Source organism: Natator depressus, chromosome 11, assembly GCF_965152275.1.
Source record: "Natator depressus isolate rNatDep1 chromosome 11, rNatDep2.hap1, whole genome shotgun sequence".
In the NCBI taxonomy this organism is placed as follows: Eukaryota; Metazoa; Chordata; order Testudines; family Cheloniidae; genus Natator; species Natator depressus.
Window position 1 is genome coordinate 13,840,730 of NC_134244.1, and position 11,110 is coordinate 13,851,839.

At 44.6% G+C, this 11,110-nt stretch overlaps 1 protein-coding gene across 1 annotated transcript; it reads right to left on the reverse strand.

Annotated features, from left to right (window-relative positions):
* Positions 1-719: 719 nt before the first annotated feature.
* DBI (diazepam binding inhibitor, acyl-CoA binding protein) lies at positions 720-10,917 on the reverse strand. Its single transcript, XM_074966796.1, has 4 exons — positions 10,789-10,917; positions 8,968-9,085; positions 6,153-6,215; positions 720-966 (listed from the first exon to the last, which is right to left on the reverse strand). Exons 1-4 carry the CDS (start codon positions 10,795-10,797, stop codon positions 893-895), a joined length of 264 nt encoding a protein of 87 aa, XP_074822897.1. The 5' UTR covers positions 10,798-10,917; the 3' UTR covers positions 720-892.
* Positions 10,918-11,110: the final 193 nt, after the last annotated feature.

The following is an 11,110-nucleotide window of genomic DNA, read 5'->3' on the forward strand; positions in this document are numbered from 1 at the left end:
AAGGGAGATGGGAGGGAACGGCCTATAACCAACAGTAGGATTTAGTGACTGGCACTAGGTAGAGAGATCAGTTATTGACTGCAGAATGGTAGGCAAATTACTAAAAGTCTCCCCTGCCCTCCCTCAACACATGAGAATTTCCCCACTTTGGGAAGTTCTTTGAGATCCTCACAAAGTGTGCTATGTAGATGATTATACTGTGAGGGATGGAAGGCTTTCTAATGACTTAAATCAAGCATGCTTGGGTAAAGGGCACCAGCCATAGCAGAGTCAGTGTAGAGAACCATACTAGTAAGAATCCTGAGAATGTTTTTTTAATGTTAGCTTTAACAAAATGTTTAAATCTATAGTATTAAGATTAGCCATCTTATCATGAAGTATTCTAGCCTTAGTAATTGCAAGTTATCCATCAAGTGCCTCCTCTACACTAGAGATAGTAATTGTTACCACAATTATGTTTAGTTTTGATGAAGCCAGTGTTCCTATTGCATTATGAAAGGTTATTGGAGCCCTCTAGTGGGCAGGACAGCTCTGGAAACTAAGATAGCTAGCAGCTTCAGTTTTGCAATAACAGGGAGTGCAAGAAACTAAGTGTTGCATCATAGCTATTGTTTTTGCAAATCTTTATCACTGTCAGTTATCAGATGGAGATAAGCAAATGAGCCAAATCCCTGTATTAAAGTGACCACCACAAATGATAACAAATGTACTTTAATTCATTAGGTGTAATTTACAAGTGATTGAATTTAAACAATTAGACAGCAGTTTAATCTGAACTGCAGAACTCAAACTGCAGTACACTACACGTTCCAGTCATCCCCACTAATCAGTTATCCCCAGTATTAAGAATAAGGCATATTTCAGGTGTGCAAGTCATGAGTGGATGCAATTCTTAGATGCCATATTTGCCCTTTAATTCTTCCACTTTCGCTACGTAAGCTTTCATTGCCTCTTCTTTGGCTATTCCTGAAATGAGAAGACATGCATCAGATGAAGACTAAAATGTTCTAGCCATATTCCCCATAGAGTACTTGTAATAGCCACTTGTTACACTTAAAGAACCAAGTTCTCCCCACTTCAGTTGTCTAGTAAGATCTATGAAAAAAGAAAAGGAGTACTCGTGGCACCTTAGAGACTAACCAATTTATTTGAGCATAAGCTTTCGTGAGCTACAGCTCACTTCATCGGATGCATTCAGTGGAAAATACAGCGGGGAGATTTATATACATAGAGAACATGAAACAATGGGTGTTACCATACACACTGTAACCAGAGTGATCACTTAAGGATCAACATCCTCTACAGCAAACAGGGAAAGATTAAGAATGAGCTCTCAAAACTGGATACTCTCATAAAAAAACCAACCTTCCACACAAACTTCCTTGTGGCTGGACTTTACAAAAACAAGACAAGCCATTTACAACACACACTTTGCTTCTCTACAAAAGAAAAAGGACACTAAACTACTACATGCCACAAGGGGCCACAGCAGTGGTTCCCTTAACCCACCCAGCAATATTGTTAATCTATCCAACTATACTCTTAGCCCAGCAGAAGAATCTGTCCTCTCTCCACCCCCACAAACATGATACAGTTCTGTGGTGACCTAGAATCCTATTTTCGACGCCTCCGACTCAAGGAATATTTCCAACACACCTCTGAACATACTAACCTACAGAGAGCTTCCTACCAAGACTACAAAAAGAAGGATTCTGGGTGGACTCCTCCTGAAGGTCGAAACAGACGGGACTCCTACATAGAGTGCTTCCGCCGACGTGCACGGGCTGAAATTGTGGAAAAGCAGCATCACTTGCCCCATAACCTCAGCCGTGCAGAACACAATGCCATCCACAGCCTCAGAAACAACTCTGACATAATCAAAAAGGCTGACAAAGGAGGTGCTGTTGTCATCATGAATAGGTCGGAATACGAACAAGAGGCTGCTAGGCAGCTCTCCAACACCACTTTCCACAAGCCATTACCCTCTGAGGGTTACCAAAAGAAACTACAGCATTTGCTCAAGAAACTCCCTGAAAAAGCACAAGAACAAATCCGCACAGACACACCCCTGGAACCCCGACCTGGGATATTCTATCTGCTACCCAAGATCCATAAACCTGGAAAGACTGAACGCCCCATCATCTCAGGCATTTGCACCCTGACAGCAGGATTGTCTGGCTATGTAGACTCCCTCCTCAGGCCCTACGCTACCAGCTCTCTTCGAGACACCACTGACTTCCTGAGGAAACTACAATCCATCAGTGATCTTCCTGAAACCACCACCCTGGCCACTATGGATGTAGAAACCCTCTACGCCAACATTCCACACAAAGATGGACTACAAGCTGTCAGGAACAGTATCCCTGATAATGTCATGGCAAACCTGGGGGCTGAACTTTGTGACTTTGTCCTTACCCATAACTATTTCACATTTGGGGACAATGTATACCTTCAAACCAGCGGCACTGCTATGGGTACCCGCATGGCCCCACAGTATGCCAACATTTTTATGGCTGACTTAGAACAACGCTTCCACAGCTCTCGTCCCCTAATGCCCCTACTCTACTTGTGCTACATTGATGACATCATCATCTGAACCCATGGAAAAGAAGCCCTTGAGGAATTCCACCATGATTTCAACAATTTCCATCCCACCATCAACCTCAGCCTGGACCAGTCCACACAAGCGATCCACATCCTGGACACTACTGTGCTAATAAACGATGGTCACATAACCACCACCCTATACCGGAAACCTACTGACCGCTATTCCTACCTACATGCCTCCAGCTTTCATCCAGACCACACCACACGATCCATTGTCTACAGCCAAGCTCTACGATACAACCGCATTTGCTCCAACCCCTCAGACAGAGGCAAACACCTACAAGATCTCTATCAAGCATTCTTACAACTACAATACCCACCTGCTGAAGTGAAGAAACAGATTGACAGAACCAGAAGAGTACCCAGAAGTCACCTACTACAGGACAGGCCCAACAAAGAAAATAACAGAACGCCACTAGCCGTCACCTTCAGCCCCCAACTAAAACCTCTCCAATGCATCATCAAGGATCTACAACCTATCCTGAAGGATGACCCATCACTCTCACAGATCTTGGGAGACAGGCCAGTCCTTGCTTACAGACAGTCCCCCAACCTGAAGCAAATACTCACCAGCAACCACACACCACACAACAGAACCACTAACCCAGGAACCTTTCCTTGCAACAAAGCCCGTTGCCAACTGTGTCCACATATCTATTCAGGGGACACCATCATAGAGCCTAATCACATCAGCCACACTATCAGAAGCTCGGTAACCTGCACATCTACCAGTGTGATATATGCCCCTCTGCCATGTACATTGGTCTAACTGGACAGTCTACGTAAAAGACTAAATGGACACAAATCAGACGTCAAGAATTATAACATTCAAAAACCAGTTGGAGAACACTTCATTCTCTCTGGTCACTCGATTACAGACCTAAAAGTGGCAATACTTTAACAAAAAAACTTCAAAAACAGACTCCAACGAGAGACTGCTGAATTGGAATTAATTTGCAAACTGGATACAATTAACTTAGGCTTGAATAGAGACTGGCAGTGGATGGGTCATTACACAAAGTAAAACTATCCCCCCCCCCCCCCCCCACTGTTCCTCAGATGTTCTTATCAACTGCTGGAAATGGCCCACCTTGATCATCACTACAAAAGGTTCCCCCCACCCCCGCTCTCCTGCTGGTAATAGCTCACCTTACCTGATCACTCTCATTACAGTGTGTATGGTAACACCCATTGTTTCATGTTCTCTATGTATATAAATCTCCCCACTGTATTTTCTACTCAATGCATCTGATGAAGTGAGCTGTAGCTCACGAAAGCTTACGCTCAAATAAATTTGTTAGTCTAAGGTGCCACAAGTACTCCTTTTCTTTTTGCAAATACAGACTAACATGGCTGCTACTCTGAAACCTGTTAGTAAGATCTATGTTGCACTAGAAACCTTTAGCAAACCACTTTAAAACAGCTGGAGGATACACAGCTGCTTCCTGGAAGCTCCTTAGTGCCAATCACTTTGTATTAACTGAAGTGAATTGTGAAGTTGCAGGGCTGGTGAGCAAGCCTCATACTGCAGTAGAGTAGTAAGAACTCAACTGGAACAGTAAAATATTACCAAGCAGTCAGAACACTGAGTATGCCATAGCATCATGAGATTAGTGGAGGCTGTAACCCATTCATGGCAAGCAATTCCGGGGAGACATTCTAATTTGCATGCCATAGCACAGTCAATGAATGAAAGTGGGCCACCCACCTTAGAGTCATAGCTGCAATTCCTCCTAGGGATTCATTTGTTTGTCCAGCCTTTGTGCTGTAACCTTTAAACTGATGCTCAACTACTTGGCTATTTAGTAGCAGCAGCCTAAATGCTCACAAAATTAAAAAATATTACACTCTTGATCTAGTGCAGTGGTTTTTAACCTGTGGTCTTCAGAGCTGCGTGGGCCCACATACTATGTTTAAGATTTCCAAAGGGGTCCATACCTCAATTTGAGATAAGGGTCTGCAAATGACCCTTAAAAGATTGAAAGCCACTGATCTAGTGAGAACATCTTATTCATAAGGTTAGCTCTATAGGCACAACTGTGATGGGGTAACCCCTGCACAACAGGAGTTGCTCCCTATGACAACTTGCTTGTGTCACCCATCCTGTACCTTGCCCTTTTCCAAGCAGCAATTACCTGCCTTTCCCCCTTCACATTCTCCCTCCCCCGCCCCCCCAAACAAAAGGGCCATAGGGTTAGAAGTGGAGTTGCTTCTCTTTCCCACCAAGTTGGCCCCAAGCAACATCAGCTGTAATTCCTTGCATCATAGGAAGTGTAGGTTGGCCTCTTTCCTGACAGGGCCTGCATACTACTTCCAGGTGACAGGACTTTCCCCAGCAGGGGTTGGGTTTAAACAAAGCAGCCGCAGGACAGGCAATATTTTAAAAAACCCTTAAAAGTTTCAGCACATGTAGAAGTGGGATTTACATTCTTGGTTGGACAGTTTACAACATTTTTGTTGGTTATAATTTGGTATTGCATGTGATTTGGTGTTGCCTTCTAGAGAAGGAGCCTACATTCCTTTCAGGATTCCCCCGTAAGGTACTTTGACAAAGCGTGCAGCTTTGTTCAGTCACAAGCCAGTTTACCGTGTCTAAAAGACATCTTAATGCCAAGTTACAATTCCTTGCTATGTGACTAGGTGGCATGCAGTCAAGTTGTAAGGAAGTTAAGAGGGACACTCCAGGCTGTTGGATCTATATTAGATCAGCTGATTTGTTTGCAGGGGCATCTGTCATTCTTTCCGCAATGACCGTTGAACAGTGACTTCATGAGATACAAGCTTACTCTCCAAAACAACATTTGGATATAGTGCAGATAATAGCAATACACCTACCCCTCGCTGGGTTAGGGGAGGGTGGCTCAAAGCAGTTTGCCTTTTAGGTACACTGCTACCTTAGTCTTGGACTTCACATCTGTGAAGTGATGAGGTGAGCTGAGGTCCCAGCGATAATCCCTCTTGATTGGAAGAGGGAATTTAGTTAATGCAATGGAACACAGACTGCATCAACATTATTAATGAGGAGAAGAATGATCCAGTCGTTTGGGTGCTAGCCTGGCACTTGGCAGACCAAGATCAATTTCTTGCCTAAGGTTACACAAGAAGTCTGTTGCAGAGCAAGTCAGTCTGGGCCTCACTTCTCCATATGCAGAGAGGGCTAACAGTACTTCCCCACCTCAGAAGGATGGGAGAGGAAAGGTTAAAGACTGAAGTGCTCAGATACTATGATAATGGCTATATAAAGATCTAAAATAGATATGTATAAATAACCTGGGGCACTTTTGTAGTTAGGTATTGATTTGAACAGTTCAATGCCAGTTCAGAAGTACCACATTAGAAGTGTTAAGTCTGCTGACCTACAGTGTTAACTATCCATTAATTATATCAGAGTATATAGGTAAGTGAGCCTGAACCTGCCAGCAGCAACTCCTAATTGTCTTGGACATGTAGTCACAGAAGACTTCTACTCATTCATTAAGTAGCGAGAGTATTAGGATTTGTGACCAATCCTGCTGTTTTCATGTCATCTTTAATAAAGGACTTACCTTTTAATGCATTCCAGGCATCCCACTTTGCTTTGCCTTTGAAGTCAAGAAGGCCAGGGCGCTCTAGAACAGACAATATTATTAGCCACAGAAGAGTCAGTGGATACAAACCACACTGTTGGGAATCTCTCATGTCCTTTCAGGAGATTGCTCTAGATGTGGTGGTTCTGTGTCAACATGGTCTCTCATTTAGGAGATTATACTTCCTGAATTAGCTCTTTCTAGACTACACTCTATTTTGTTCAGAAGCTGGAGAAAGTTAACTCCACATTGTCATCTCTACTAAGTTTATTATCTATTGTTGGTGAGAACTCAAGTTTACTATGACTCAATTTAAACTTCAGTTTACTTTGTGCACTTGACAGCACTGCCAGTTTTCCTGTTTGGATGGGCACTTCATACAGTAACAGGGGAAAACACATTAGTAGGACAGCAGTTGTAAAACCAAAGTAGGCATGAGGCTCAAGGGCAGCTGTAGTTAAAAAAAAAGTCTGAAGGTTTGTTCAACTTAAAGTTGGTGTCCCTTCAATAATAAGATATGGTTGACCTCTACAACCTAGGTAACCTTAAGGCTTCTTAGGAATGAGTCACAGAGTACTAGAGTTTTCTGCTACATCTTGGTTAATTCTATTCAGTTAAGGGTATCAGCAGAGGTGTTCAACTGTAACTCAGTCTTAAGAGATGTGAAAGATATTGTAGCCAAAGAGATGGCATAATACACAAGAGAAAGGTGATATGAAACCTCCTCCCAGTCTCAAGAATAACTTTCAGCTTTTGGTTTTCTCAAAAAAGAGTCAAAGTTCTCAGCGTTCCCAATTAAATTTAATATGCAGTCATGGGTAAGTGCTATGAGACCAGTGGCTAGATGTAGAGGCAGAGCATTAGCCTTGTGCTGGCCTTGCAGCAGTGGAGTGACCTATAGCATAGTTGGTAGTTCCACCCCTGTAACAAAATGGGAAACTAGGTTATTGCTCCACATGTGCCTGTTCCAGAAGTAAGCTATGAACGGATGTATGATTTTTAGTGGTGTTATTGTGAAGCAAGTTTTAATGGCATGCCATGACACTTCAAGACCACTAATTTGACTCTGAACAATAGTAATTTTGCATTCCATGCTGTTCCAGAAGCCTAAGCTTAGAGCCTAGCTAGTTTTCTTTTCACCTCTGCTCCTTTGCAGAGTCAGGCCTACAGTGCAGTGTAAGTTTGTCTATACAAAAAAGTCTGTGTGCGTGTTTAACAAATCTACAGTGTGCCAACTCCAGGCAGCTTGGAACCAGACCCATGTCTGATGGGCCTCACCACTAACTGAGTCAGTACGCCAGTGCTTCAGCTGGCATTTTTCCATTTCTAGATTTAACTCACTTCAGATGTTATGCAAGACCACTAAGATGGTTTGCACCATTAGACTGGGAAACTATGAAAGTTTGCCTCTTAAGATAAGTGAAGCAGTGGAACAGGCTTAGCACTGTACCTCATCTGTGGGTGGACTTGTTTCTCCTCCAAATCCCATAGCCAGCTCTGATTGAGGTTTCTCTTGTTTCAGTACACACCTGCTTTTTTTTATGGTTTCAGCTGCCTTTGGTTTTCTTTAAAAGTAGTACTATTTAGGCCTTACCTACACTGTTTTTATACCAGTGCAGTTATGTAAATGCAGATGCCCATTGTATGCTGCAATTTACCCCGGTAAACCAAACTAGTTCAAGCCCCATTTCCATGGATGCAGCATCTACATCAGTGCAATTCTCCTAGTCTAGATAGCCTCTTGGTCACAGCTGCCCAAAAGCTGAAAATTAATGCTATTTCATACAGCAGCTGTATAAAGGATGCGGGATTCTTAGGGTTTTCTATATTCACAAGTTGCACTGATATAACCTCAGCCAGTGCACCTTCTGTGTTTTAGCTGGTATTTGTTCAAAACTGGTTATCCGTTCAGTTAATGCCTGTAGATTTAGAGAAGTATGCTAAGTATAGACCAGATTTAAAAATCAAAGTAAGTGTCATTAAATTGCACTAGTCTAAACCAAACTAAGTGAAAAACCTTTAATCATATCATTACGACTTGTACTTGGCCTTAAAGGATCAGAAAAAAGTTTACTTGCTTTTCACCTATTAGTCTGGCACTAGCAGTAGGGTAGCTACGTTGCTTTTCCCTACATCAGTCTACTAGGGGCAGCTACTTTAAGGTTTGAGAATCAGGAAATTGATTATTTGCTTAGGGAGGCATTTACATAGCTATCAATACCCTATTTATTTTAATGAGGCATTGGTTAATCTAGTGCAATACAATTTACTGGCCAAATACATCTACATACAGAGGATTGAAACAGTATTGCTCCAGCATAGAAAAATGGGAGGACCCAAGGTCAAGAGTAGTTAAGAATGCCAAGTACAAAATAAAGAGAATTGAATGCAGGGTAAGAACACACAATTATTTTTATATTGTTTAAGCAGCTCTCAGCTGAATAGTAGAGGGTTGGGTCAATTTGGTACATTTATATGTAAAAGGTTATGCCAAAGCAGCAGCACCCCCAAACTTTCAGAAACCCACTCTTTGCCCACACCATAGAGACTTTGCCTCAAAAAAGCAGCAGTGTAGTTGTTTACGGTCAGTGATTTGAGAGCTAGAGGTCAAGGTCACGTTGCATTACACACTGCTCAGTTTCACTACTTAAGAGTAATTTACAGCAAGATGGACATCTAAAGCTATTAGCAGCAACTTAAAGTGTTAAGTGAGCACTTATTTTCTCTTTATTGAAAATTAATGTTTATGAGCACTTCTTATTCCTCAAGCCTAGAACTCCTTTCCAATACATACCTGTGTTTATATCTCCAACTGTAGCTTGTTTGAAGTGACTGTAGATGTACAGCATTTCTTCATCTGTTGGTTGAGATTTCAGTTGCTTAACTTCTTCAGCAGCTTTATCAAACTCAGCCTAAATGAAAAGATCATAAAAAAGTCTACGTTGGTTTTCATTCTTGCCAGTAGATATTAGTTTAAATCATGAACTGACAAATGTATGGTCTGCTTGAAGATGACAAAGTAGCAGGAAGGACACAAAAATTAAAGTTGAAACCAAGTCTCATGACTGGAGTTTACATGAAGGTATGAGACAAGAGATTATAAACATTACATTGTATGTAGATAGAAATGCTAATAATTGTAACACATTAAAAGTCAATTGAACTGTGTTACTAATCAGTAGTTTCAACTCTCCCCTGTGTTACATCAGTTTGTGCCCTGTAGGATGAGTGAAAGTCTGCTATTGTGGAAGCAGCAGCAGGATCAGAGATGTTTGCTATAAATATTGCATGGCAAAAGAAGTTGGGAAATCTGCAGTGAAGATTTGGTAGAAAGGAGGCGTTGAACACAGCCCTCAAATGTTAAGCATTCCCACCCCTTCACCCCCCCAATTAAGAAAGTTCACTTTGTGATTCTGAGATTATATAGTCACACAGTTGGCACCTACCATTTTTGCTGGTAATTACCAGCCATTTCCCACCCCCACCCTATCCAAGTGAATGACCTCTCCCCTGTATATTCTCTCCACCCCCATCCGTTTATTGTCTCAACATGTTACACAGCGGATGTTTATGCAAGTGTTTTATGTGCCACTTTTGTGGCAGTGAAGTGCTATCCCTTCTTTTATAGGGCTGCACATGCACACACAAACTGAAAGTAGTTGCTAGCTTGCTAAAGAGTACGAGGACATGCCAACTCCACAACTTGTGTCCTAGTTGTCACCAAGCCAACATATCCAAGAGGTCTGATAAGAGAACAGTCTTCTTTCCCTTGACACAAGCCCACTGGCTTCAGCAGTGCTTCGTTCAATTACACTGGTGTGAATCTTGATAATCAGGCCACTTGTTCACCATGGCACCTTCACACCAGGCCCTTACTAGCCCCATGGGCAGCAGACTCAGTCTCTGCTACCACCCAGGACGCCCTTATGCGACCCTGTGCATCCATGCAAACGCCTCTCCCTTTGTAAGGCTAATACCACCCCCCATAACTACTTGTAATAGCAGCACTACACAGGCCTCGGGTTACTAGGAGACGGAGAAACAAGACGGATGCAGCAGACGTGCCCTACCCCGCCGATAACCTCTGCGCTGGGCATGCGGCCCTCCCCAGGGTAGCTCTCAACCCAGTTCCAAAGGGGGGGCCTGCCCTGCACAACCCCACGGCCGCCTGCAGCCCCAGGCCTTAGCGCTGCAGCGGCTGGGGGGGGGGAAAGAAAGCGGCAACTCCCACTTTGCGGGCTCCAGCCCCAGCAGGAGCAGATGGCGGCGGGAGCCCAGCTCGGGCGGGAAGGCCCAGGCTGGCTCCCTGGGCGAAAGGAGAAGCCGCCTGGGTTCAGGTCTCTCTCTCACAGGGAACGGGGGCAAGAAGCCTCCGGGAGAAGGGCGGAAAAGGGGAAGGGCGCGGGGGGGGGGGGGGAGTCGCTACCGCCGAGCCAGAGCCGCCCCCTCAGCCTGGGGCGAGGGGAAGTAAAATGGAGGGGCTCCCAGCTACAGGGGGCGAGACCAGGCGAGTGAAGCGACCCCCCCCGCTGAGGGGATGGGAACGTGGGTGGAGGGAATGTGAACGGGCCGCTCCCCGCCCCATAGCCCCTCCCCCAGCGCGGGCTCCCGGTACCTGAGACATAGCAGCGGTTGGGAGCAGCGAGTTGTCGTGCGGCTGATTCACTGGCTCGCGCCCCTGGGCATCTGCAGTTCCGCCTTCCCCCACAGACCCACCCCTTCAGCCATCACCAGAGCGACCGCCGCCCAATCACCGAGCCCGGCGGGACAGGGATGGGCACGCGGCGCCCGGCGACCAATCACGGTTCCATCTGGGCGGGAAGGGAGGGAGACACCGCGCCCCGCCCACACCAATCCTCTCGCGCGGGAGGCGGGCTCAGGGGCGCCTCGCCGCCAATCACCAAAGGAGGGTCGTGGTCAGAACGCCCGACGCCAAT

Coding starts and splice junctions, on each gene's coding strand:
- DBI (XM_074966796.1), bottom strand. Junction 6,216..8,967: donor AGTTGGAGATATAAACACAG/GTATGTATTGGA, acceptor TGTCTGTTCTAG/AGCGCCCTGGCCTTCTTGAC. Junction 967..6,152: donor TGCCTGGAATGCATTAAAAG/GTAAGTCCTTTA, acceptor TTCTCATTTCAG/GAATAGCCAAAGAAGAGGCA.